This window comes from Atractosteus spatula, chromosome 9 (assembly GCF_055471065.1).
Source record: "Atractosteus spatula isolate fAtrSpa1 chromosome 9, fAtrSpa1.hap1, whole genome shotgun sequence".
Lineage (NCBI taxonomy): Eukaryota > Metazoa > Chordata > Actinopteri > Semionotiformes > Lepisosteidae > Atractosteus > Atractosteus spatula.
This window is the reverse complement of record NC_142714.1, coordinates 6,397,946-6,410,000: the sequence shown is the minus strand read 5'-3', so window position 1 is coordinate 6,410,000 and position 12,055 is coordinate 6,397,946. Positions and strand designations below refer to the sequence as shown.

Here is a 12,055-nt window from a genome sequence, read left to right as displayed (position 1 = left end):
CGCTCCTGCAGGTTTATCCCGTCAGGTTTCTGGGACAGCTGCACCCAAGCACCTGACTGCTCCATGATGGCTTTCACCGTCGCGCCACCCTTCCCAATAATTAGACCCGCTGTGCTGTTGGGCACTATTATCTTGACCTGTGAAAGAGGGGAAAGAGAAGGGGGGGAAAAAAAAAAAGAAAAAAAATCCTAATAAATGAATTCTGATTCAGCCCCCCCAAAAAAGAAGAAAAACAGACGCCTCTGCCAAATCTGAGAACCAGAATCCTCCAGTATACAAGTATATTAATGCCAAATCTTTTTCAAATGCGTCGGCCACAACAGGGTGTCGACTCAATATACCCCCGTTTCATTTCTAATTAACTCATGCACGCTTCAAAATACTGCTTTCTGGAGCTTCTCTTATTACTGCTCGTCTTAAAAGAGTACAGTACAAACCTCTTCACACAATTAAAGAAACAAAAAGTATGTACAAACTATAATCACCGGCTGCCATGGACTATATGTGATAAATACAGCTTGTCACAAGCTGTTGTCTGTTGTATTGAACCTCAAGGCTGCAATACCACACGACACACCTAGGGGTCTACACACAAGCAGAAGATGGTGCATTACATCGAGCGAAGAAGAGCACCACATCTTTCAGCAAGTCTTTTCCTTTAAAGATGATCACCTACAGCTTCAAGCACTGCTGCCAAGGCAAGCAAAGCCAGTGTCAACTTTAAAAACGAAATGTGCCACTTTCCTTTTGATTATTTTGCATCTCAGAGAAAACCTATTTGGATCTGAAAATGTGTGTGTAAAGATGTTCCACAAGCCTGTAAAGGTACTAACTTTTATCTGCCTTCCCCCTACACAGTAATCTTGCTGAATTACTAGACCATGACTGTGCAATTTATTTGAGGAAAATATAATTTGCTTTTATGTTTAACAAGAAAAACTTGTAACATAATATGCATCTGATGCAGAGCAAAGGGAAACTTTGAACAGGTTGACTGCATTACTATCAAGTAAATGGCACATAAAAATTCATTACATATTCCTGTATTTCTATGTAGATTGCCATGCTGCTTTGCAGTCCTGAAAAACTCAATCTGTCATCCGAGGAGGCTTGTATGCACAAAAAATACAGATTTATGGTTTATGGTTTAAACCTAGCGAACACAAAAAAGATGGGCACTGAAACAAGGATTTGCCCAGAAACATTTCCCTATCATTGGTTAGTTAGCTCTTCTTATTATGGCACATGTCGAACTCCTGAAAGGAAACGGTGTGACAGAAGCAAGCTAAATCCCTTCTCCAGCTGCATGGAAAAGCTTTGGAAATAACATTTCATTTTCCGTGTTCAGTGGTGTAGTCTACATTTGTCTCAGATTTCTACAGATCTGAACAGTTTAAGTTATTGATTACCTTAGGACTTACCAACCCAAAGCTAAAAAAAAACCTAAGGACTCATAAAGACAAAGTCATAAAGACCAGATTTTATAGAACTGCCTTCTATTCATGGTTTGAATTAACAATAAATCACAAACCAGCATGAGTAAGTGGAAACTACGCGGAAGGAGCTTTATCATAAAGAATTCAAAGGGTAAATGAGTACTTAGCTGGATTACTTTTTAGTGCACTTCATTATCACTTTTTAATCTCCTTTTAAAATATATATATTTTTAGAATTAAACAATAGAAATTACAGCATTTCATCTTATTCAAAATACTGCTTTTATTTTTCTTCAGAAATCATTACAAAATTATAAAAATACTATACAATGCTGAAACAGTCAAATAAATAGCAAGACATTTTACACTTCAGCACAGTGCTGCAAATATTTCATTCCAGCCAAGCCGAAAAGCCGGTAACAAGTGGAAACAATGTTTTGCATTGAATGATGCAGAGAGAAGGCTGTTTTAGCTAAAATCACAGCAAGACACTTTGGGATCAACGGAATACATACAGTATATACACCGTTATACGGTGCTACGAGCTTCAATAAAAATATTTGTGTAAATAACCAAATAGGTATTGATCACTATTATAAAGCATTATTCCTGATATACAAGCATTTCATTTCACTTTAACTGCCTTGAAATGAAGTTATTTCTGTATATCATCTTTACTAAACAACCCCATGCTGTACAAAGTATTTCAACTAAATCTTAATGAGAAGATACTGTAAATACCAAATAACTTCCAAGAATAAAACTATTGGGATAATATATTCATATGCAGTGGGATATTCATATGATACCAGGCTTTTCTCAAGCACTACGAGGGATACGGTAGAATGCATTTGGGCATGAAGCTCCCTATGGCTTCTACATTGTGTTAATGAACTTGAACCCATACTGCTTTTAAGTCTAATAATCATAAGTAATAATATAAACCCTCTGGACAGATACCTTCCAAGTGCATTAACGGACAAAACAGGGTTAATAACATTAGCAGAGGTTAATAACTGTAAAAATAAGAGAAAATTAAGCTATACTAAGCCCCCCAGAGGAGCTTACATTATATCCCACTAAGCTTTTCAGTTCTGCAAATATCAATTAGTAATCAGCTTCTTAAAACCTGTTTAAATCTCCTTAAACTGGTCATTGAAGGAATGGAAATTAGACTGATGTTAACCTTTCAATCCTCTCCCAGATGCCGTTTGCTTTGGTGATATTCTCTTACGCTGGGGTAAACTGAAATGGATGTGTAAAAGCATGATTTATATTGAACAAATAAAAATGACATTATGCACGAATTGCTTTATGCATCGCAGTCGCATTTCCATGACATCAACACGTCAATTCAGTCGTAGCATCAGATGGTCAAAACTCGTCTAGGTATATTTGCAAATCGTAGGAAAATGTGAGAACCCAAGTGAAACACAATCGATACGCTATAATGTCTGTGGAGGCCAACAGAATGCCATTTAATTTTCTCAAGGAATAAAAAGCAATTCAGGCTATTGTGATCGCATCACAGAGCCTGTCAACAAGACAATGAGCATGCTATGAAATACAGCATCTTCTCTTCATTTTACAAAGAGTTAGTCAACATTATACACTTTGACACATTCTCTTTCTGTTTAAGGGTTCCACAGATTTATTACAAAACAGAGACAACCAAAGTCATTTTTAATTGATAGGCCAAACACTGTGTTCCCTCATACGGAACAGAACATTTAAAGTAAGTATTTGCTAAATTGAAGATGGCAGTTTTATAAACTCTTATCGCTACTTAATAGGATTGGTTTTCCAACACGAGTTTCTGAAATCTCATTTAAATGAAATGATTTCAATAGTGAAACCTCTGTGGATCATTTGATTAAATCAAATATTTAGTTTGGCTACATCGTGAAAATTAAACTCTTGTATTTATGAATTTTCCACAGTATACACCCTATGAGGATTGAAAAAATTAAATTCCAGCAATGACAAACTAAATGAAATGCCAATCAGAGGAAACGATGCACATGGCGCTTACAAGTGTGGATTTTCCTTAAATATTCCATTTTAAATATTTTTAATGCACCTGGGTTGACAATTAACAAATCCAAATATCATGATTCAGCTCACATTTGAAAATAACAGCAGATGTTTGATCATCCATTGTGATAACTGGATAACGTTAGTTTAGGTGTGCTCATGTGGTACTGATATTCCGTCACAAAGGGGTTTTCTAAGTAAAACAGTATATACTATATGCATAGCATTATCATCTTATTTACTAGTGCAGCTCACAATTTCGAAGGGTTCAAAAGTCAACATGTTAGATGCCAATACTGTTACATCAATGGATGACTGATCTGAACATCTCAATTGACCTCAATCGATTTTAGAACATGAAAATCAATTCAAACTTGCACCTCATGATTCTGCTAGGCTGGTAATTACTTATGGTCAGCTCATACAATATGACAAACTGTTGTTTGTCAGTTACAGTTATAAAAGCACCAGTCCAACTCCATATGCTTCGTGCTGTGCATGTGGAAATATGAAAATCACTGAAAATAATGGATAGATCTTATAACATTTATCAGTGTCAGGTTGGACTTCTTTGAATTGGACCGACCTCGCTCTTCAAAAGCCTGACAAAGAAATCCTCTGGATCTACCAGGCTCTCATGCCCTGAGAACCAAATTAAATGAGTGACAGAGCAGAACTTTTTTCCTGTTTGACTGTAATGCATTTCTCCAAATACGGAGAATGAAACGCTGCCACTGGAAGGAAGAGTCTGTTTCGACGGGGAGACAATTCCAGATTTAGACTGTTAAGGGTGCTACTGTATAGATTGCCATTGCAGAAAAAAGATCTGAAGAATCGAAGCAGCTAGTTCTGAATAAACCAAGGTGATCTTTCAGACCATTTTTTAAAGCCTAACAACAGAGAGTCGAAGCTCCTGCAGGAGATTAAGATGTGCTCTGCACACAGAAGTGTTTCAACCTCAACGTCAATACCATTGGGCTCCAAGTGCAGACAAGAATGTGGCCCTGTCTTCCCACTATTAAGGTGTTGCGTCCAACGAAAGGAGACACGATCTGGGTGTGTATGAAGCAGGCATTTCCTTTACTACGTATGCATACGGGAGCCAAAGCCGATGAAGCACTGACTCAACTCATTGATACAAAAGGACGCTTCTTATACAAAATCACGAACAGCAAACCCACCCAGAACAGTTCCAATACAATTCCATGCCATATATGGTGTAGAGCCAAGGCTGCTAGCCTTGGTACGTGATAAACTGTAAGAATTGCAAGAACATTCTTGGGTCCCTTTAATCATTATTTAAGCAGACATTACGTACTTCTAGATTTTGTTAACCATGGCTTAAGCAGATATCAGGCACTCTCAGTTCTGGTTAGGCTGCCCGAGGCTTGAGAAATAAATCACACAAAATTTACTAGCTCTGTATACCCAATGTGAATATACAGATATGTTTGTATTTTAAGTAGTTTGTAATTCTTAAACTAGTAACATTTTGACCGCTGGCATGGTGGCGCACTGGTTATGATTACTGCTTGCAGCGGAAAGGCCCTGGACTCGGTTTCGGACCTGGGGTACTATCTGGGTGGAGTCTGCATGTTCTCCCCGTGTTTTCATGGGTTTCCACCAGGTGCTCCGGTTCCCACTCACAATCCCAAGACAAGACGACAGGTTAAATGTGTGAGTGTGTCTGTGTGCCCTGTGATGGACTGGCATTCCTTTTCCTGCCTTGCACCCGTTGCTTGCTGGGATAGACGCTGGCTCTCCCACGACCCCGTATTTAATAAAGTGGTTAGAAACAGATGTTCAATTCTGTGATCTCAGACCATACTGGACCATATAACCACCACAGGGCACGACCAGTTTATCAACGAGTCACTTCATTTCTGAATTCTGTGGTTTTGTGTTGTGGGGCAAAAAGCACACGGTTGTCATTTCAGATAGAACTGAAAGCTACAGTATCTGTATGTCTACTGCATTGTGAGACTGTATCACACTGCAGTGATTTCCAGGTGGCCTTGTCAAGCCGATATGGCTACCACCATGTCTGTCCCAGCCCTTCTGTGTCTGACTGTGTCTGGGAGACACTATCTTATGCCGATGAGCTCCTAATCTTTTTCAGCCTCTAATTACTGACGGAAATGACTTCTCCCTGTCTGTTCTAAATGTGTTTGACGACAAGGTTAATCCTGAAGGGTATCCAGCAAAGAAAAGAACTGAGTCTCATTACATCTAAACACATACCGAGAAACTTTTCCATTAGGTTGAATGCCATTTGAAAAAAAAAAAACGGTATAAAACTCTGTTCAGTGTCTATTATGAGCATATATTGTATCTCAAAAACTGACAATCGGCACCATTCTATACTGAAACGAGACTTCTATCTTGTCAAACTGTGTGCTTTCAGAACCACAGCTCAGTAAGAATTTACTAGAGGTTTCTTGAACAAAAAGACTGGAAGATGCAAAAGTCTAAGCTGCTGGAAAAAACAATTAGTTTCAAGCAGAAAAAGAATCTGAAAACAAGCCCAAGAAAGACTTTAGCACGCAGAGCTTGCAGTATAGTCACGCTTTTGAAGTTTCTTTTACAGCTGGCTAAGAGCAACTCAAAATGTAGCTCTAGGTGGATTCTTCTTCCTTCAGGCTTCTGCTGCAATGTTTTACCGACTCAGCTGAATTTTCCCTTGTATTGGCAATTCCACATTATTAACCTGGACATGTCCAACCAAGGTTTTCAATTGCCAGATGTGACAGCAAGAATGTGTAATCAATAAGAATTGTGTGGGGATCTGATTGGCTTCAGATTCGGTTTCTTCCTCTGCTCCACTGCATTCTGAGCAGGCAATGGTGTGGAGAGGATGCAGAAGACATCAGCTATGCTCCACTAAACCCATTCAGAGAGGAAGAACATTAATCACAGTTCATTTTCGCAAGTAACTGTAATCTAGTATCCGCTTCACAAAACAGCAATTTTTAAAGATTAGTTTACATGGAAGACTGCATTTCAAGGATTCACTGGTAGGGGGCACACAATTATTCTCAATAATAAGTGGTGAAAAGAAACAGAAAGAAATATCCAAAATGTCTTTCAATTTTTTTTCTTTTAATTAAAATTGTGTTTTTAGTTAGTGGATAAAGCATTTGAGCATGTCTAATTGCATTGTGCCTTAGACAAACTGCCTTGATTAAACATTTTTACAATTAATTCAGCAAAGACAGCAAATTTACAGCTTGCAAATGTTAAAAGTCTGACATGGAAAAAAAACGTATTGTGATGACCTGAAATAGGATCATATAGGATCAGTCATGTCAGACGAAAAATCACATATGATTTTGAAAAACAGGAAAAAAGTTTTACAGAATATGCAAACAATTCCCTACGTTTCCAGTAGATGCTTTTTGAACTGATTAAAATTGAACTTTTCTTTACGACATTTCATAAAGAAATATCATAAAATATTTCATGCTGCTCCACACAGAGTTAAAAGAAGCTGAGAGGAAAAAAATGTATTAACCCAGTAGACTATAATTTAGAATGCACACATATTAAATTTGGATACCTTCTGAATGGAAAAAATGGATTATTAATTCTGAATGGAAAAACCGTACTTTTAAATAATGTGTGATAAAAGTTTTTAAGTTATATTTAAATACATTATATTTAACATGCTGGTCCACACACATATTAGAAACACGGACAAGAAAAAGGTGGCGCACAATTAATCTAATGTCACCAATCTAATACTAAACTATGATCAAAGTTTGCCAATACATATGACACTTATCTTCCAAGATCTTAACGTAACAGCCATCTCGTAGTTTTTAATGCCCTGACAGAACACGCTACCTAGCTATAGCAAGACAGGTTAGGAAAACAGGTAAATATATTTATAAATGGATGACAATGGGTATGACTTCCATCTCTGTCCATTCCAGTTCAGGAGTTTTCAGCTGCCAAATGCTTAAATTTAGTTTAGGGCTAACACCTACCAGTTCTCACTGGAATGGGGAGGAAAGAGTTTTCTACACTACCCTGTCATTAAGGGAATAATAAAGCAATATAAAATAACTGACATTTTACATAGGCAGAAATGAAAAACTAATCTTTTGCTTCAAACAAATTCACTTTTTTACATGTATTTACTCACAAATGAGACAAGACCGATGACTTTCTTGCAGGAAATTATGTATCTACCATAGAACTGGAATCAATTCTTTTGGCCTATGACAATATTCTTCCACCAGCAAGTGTAAAAACATGAGACCAGAAATAACCCTACAAATTACAGTGCTGCCTCGGACGCCGGCTGTGCAGATCAAAGAATAAATGGGGAGAACACCGCAGTTTGTAGCCAATGACACAAGATGTTCTGTACCGTAGATCGACATAAAAATGCTGCAAAGCCATGCACAAAGAGTCTGCTGACATTATTCAGAAATCAAGGGTGATTGTAATCAAATGTATCCTTCTGTTAGCACTAGCTGAAGCACCAAGAATTTTGCAAAAAAAAAAAACTGTTGATATGCAGAGAAATACATTTTACCAGGTACAAGGCTCTAAATCCAAGCAGAAGAAATAACTGCACTGTGTTTGCCTCCCCTTTTCGGGAAGAAAGATGACAGTGGAAGACACACGGCAAAAAATACATACAGTATGTTTCTTTATTGTGAAACAACAATGGCACCTATAAGCATGTTATGCTATATCAAACTGTCCTCACATCCCACAATAGTCAATCAGACCATCAATGAATAGATGTATTGGCAAATAACGCTGGTAACAGAAATAACTAACAATGAGTGGCTTGAAGTAGTTTCCCACTTGCAATGACTCGTGCAAACAATACCACTCTCAGCTGTGACTGTGGATTTGGAAATGCAACAACATTAGACAACCACATTTTTAATGTCTTTAAATCTGGAATGAAGCTATCAGACAAGATGAGACCTTGAATTTACAGCGATCCTTCCACTGCTTGTGTATATGCAGGCTCTGGTGTAATAATTTAAAATTCCAATACAACACAAGTATACAATAAAGCAAACCATAATCTACCTGGATACATTAAAAATCTAGAAATCCTGATTTAAAATATTTCCCTAAAAAGTGCAAAATAAGCTATCAATTCACCCTTGTCAGTCAGTTTTTTTTTACAGTTTGTATTGAAAAGTGTCGCCCAATAAGAATTAACGTGTATAAAAAGGGGTTTACTTTCACCTTCTTGAATATCAAATGCTAAAAGCATTTCTGTACTGCAGTATCCTTCAAGTGATAATGAAAAGTAAAAAATTGATTTTTTTTTTCCCCCACTGTGCAAACAAAAGGAAAGCCTTTCCTCAGCTTCAAGGTATGTTTTTATTATGCTTTTATTCCCCCCATCTCCTCCTTCAGATAAGACTAATCTTTGTTCAAATACAATGGTGATGAACTGTGTGGTTCTGCAAATCTCCCTGTGTTACTTGCTTAGAGAACCACTGACAGCTCTGAGATTACTGTGCAGGAACCTTTTCTCATTTAACAACCGCAGTGCAGATGCATGCCGATATACTGGAGCAGAATGTTAATCACTGTTACGCTCGGGAAACAATTGCCATCTACTGTTTGTCAGTTATTGCCACAAAGAAACAGCGCAGTCCTGAATCACCTTAACTATCACATCCCTTACAAGTACATCCACAGAACATGAGATCCAATCTTTACTGACACTCTAAGGATTGGACACGGGTCACTTATTAACACTAAATTATGTTACAACAATTGAATGGGAGATATAACGCTGTCAAGGGAAAGACAAAAAGCATCATGGAAATGAAGGCATGCTCAGAATTCAGCAGCATGTCCTAAAATAAGATAAATCTGACAAAACACAGCGTATAAGAAACACAGCCTTGCATAAGCAAAACTCAACCTTTCAAGAAAGGAATGTAGACATCACAGGCCCTCCTTGTCTAAGAAATGTAATTTACAAAGAGTATGTGAAAAAAATCACAGTGCTTCTATATTGAAATATTCCTTACTGCAGCAAAGTAGTTTACTGTGAACTTACAATACAGTAGGTACTGTAATTAAGCACAGGTAGAAGGAATAATACAACAGTACAGAATTCTGAAGGAAGGTATAAATTGCACAAGCGTCTGTTCATTGCTGATTTTCTGTCTGACCAACGCATCTTATTCATGATTTAACAAAGAAATCAAGTAGACAAAAAATGCATACAGTACGTAAGAGTCATTTAAGAAGAATACATTTTAGCCAATAAGACAGCTTATTGCAGGAGTTTCTAAAATTGTGCACATTAATATGGGCTGACAGACACAGTGTAAGGGGAATGGATTTTGTTCCAGCACACTGACAGGGCAGTAGATGAAACAGCGCTGCAAATAATGTGTGCTTCTTTGTCTTTAGTGTGAAGCAGGAGGCAGAAATGCTTTGTTAATTTAGTAAAAAAAATATTTTATTAGTCTGAATATATGGATGATTGGAAGCACTTCGCAGTTTAAAAAAAATGTAAAGAAATATAAATTCAAGTTAAATGTATTTTCAAAGATGGGAGAAAAACTGCAGTGAAACATTTTAGATGACACATTCAGTTTTATTTTTAATTACATTTAACTTTTTTAAATGCTTCCTATTCATAAAAAAGCAAGAGAACCGTGTTACATATTTTAAGCATTTGAAAAGACATTTAGCATAAAGGTGTCAGTTTCAACCTGCCAAGTTTACAGAAACTTTTGGATTTGAAAACTTTGGATAATAAAGCTTACAATAAAAGAATGAAAAACCATGCATGATATTCGCTGTTACAAATAAAAACTGTTGTCAAACTTTAAAGTGTGAATAGATACTGTCATTTGTGTCACTGCTCATTCTAATTCTTAGCAGTATCTTACATTCATTTCTACACCGAGCTGTGGAAAGCACACATTCATCACTGAAGTAGTTGCTGATGTCTAACAGTTTCACATTCAGGTATGAAATAATAAAAAATAAGGCACCTTTTGAATTGGGCCATATCCTAAATCTTCTCTGACAGTTCAAAGTTTTAGTCCTACACCAATAATTCAAACTCATCTCCAACATCTACTCAACAGCTTCTTTCAGGTGACAAAGATCTCTTCATCTCTATCTGAAGATGGAACTCCACCATCTGACTGTGAACAGTTTTATGTTTTTCAAGAAAATTTTACTTGCAGAAATAATATTTAAGAAAACAGAAGAAATATGTTACAAATTACTACTGTATTTGAAAAAGTACTGGAAAATCTTCACAGCAACGTAAAGGCAGAAACAGGATTCTCTGCATTATTAAAATAACTATGGAAAAACAGGATAGGGAATACTTAATGTCTGTAATAAAAAAAGCTTTCTATCTAACCACATACTGTAAATTATAACAGCATATATCAATAACCTATTGTTTTGCTGAGGTTACCTGACCACTGATGTTTTCATACTTTTTCATGAAACCTGCATTAATGTAATAGCCTGAAGTTCAGGGATCCTTCAAAATGTGCAGAACAAAAAGCACAAGCGCTTATTTTAAAGGTCTGCTAGACTGCTCTTCGTCCAGATAAAGGTCAAGGAAGCACAGCTGATAGTCTTTGAAAAAAGAAACGCTGTATGTGAAACGATAACACAAGTATAAAATAGACAACCTTTTTAAATAGCTTGGTTCAATCATGATCACTAAACTGGTGTTTTGAAGCTATGCGTCATGTGAGTTTTAATATTATCATCTGATTTACCAGTAGACAAGGGGTGTCAGAGACATCATGGCAAAAACATTCTGAGTGGCCTGAGAGATGAGTGGTGCCCACCTTATTCCTACAGCTGCTCTCAAACATGGAAAAAACGGTGGGCAACAGAAGAAGCTATTAGCAGCTTTCCGTCCTAAAGAGAACAATTTCCTTGAACAACTCCCACCATTAACACTTTGTAACACACACACACACATACAGTACTTCTTTACAATGTCAGGGAAAAACAGACTGCATAGACTTCCCTCTTTTCTTTCAACAAGGTGTAAACCTACCATTCTTAGCTCGCAGGTTTCCAAACTGCAAGGCTAGCAGATTACAACACAAAACTATACGTTCATGAACACAAGGCGTCCCTAACACCGCAATGCCCCACACAGTTCCTCTGGGTGTGCGTGTACCTGCTGTCCCGCGGTCAAGAGGATGCCTATGGGAGATGTGGCTGAGATGGCAGGATGATACTGTACCTGACTGGCCCTGGAGGTGGTCATGGGATCAGATGGAGAGGACTTGGTGGTAGTTGGGGAGGATGGCAATGTCTGGGAACAAAGCAGTTCAGGAGCAAAATCACCAACCTTTACAAACCAGGTTCTGAACAGATTTCACACAACCAAAAAGTCATCATTCAAACAGACAGCTGATGTAAACTTTTAAGTCATGCCTAATATAAACAAGTAAAAAATCTGGAGTTCAAAGAAGGATCACTTAGAAAATCACTTAAGACGATTTCGTTAAAGAAAATTCCATTTCAAGTGTAAAATAACTCTTCTGTTAGACCAATGAAGTGTTAAATATTTAAGACGATATCATGACCACATTCATCAAAGGCAA

At 37.2% G+C, this 12,055-nt stretch overlaps 1 protein-coding gene across 4 annotated transcripts in view; it reads right to left on the bottom strand.

The window, feature by feature from the left end:
• Positions 1-12,055, bottom strand: part of LOC148828013 (RNA-binding protein Nova-1) — a 70,549-nt gene that overhangs the window by 4,693 nt on the left and 53,801 nt on the right. For 3 of the 4 annotated variants that reach the window (XM_088925423.1, XM_088925426.1, XM_088925425.1), the window contains exons 4-5: positions 11,692-11,763; positions 1-137 (exon numbers count right to left, since the gene is read on the bottom strand). The exon at positions 1-137 is cut by the window's left edge and continues 4,693 nt beyond it. In XM_088925423.1, coding sequence (XP_088781549.1) covers positions 1-137; positions 11,692-11,763 — 209 coding nt within the window. The remainder of the gene's footprint in view (positions 138-11,691; positions 11,764-12,055) is intronic. The other variant, XM_088925424.1, reaches the window with a different exon arrangement.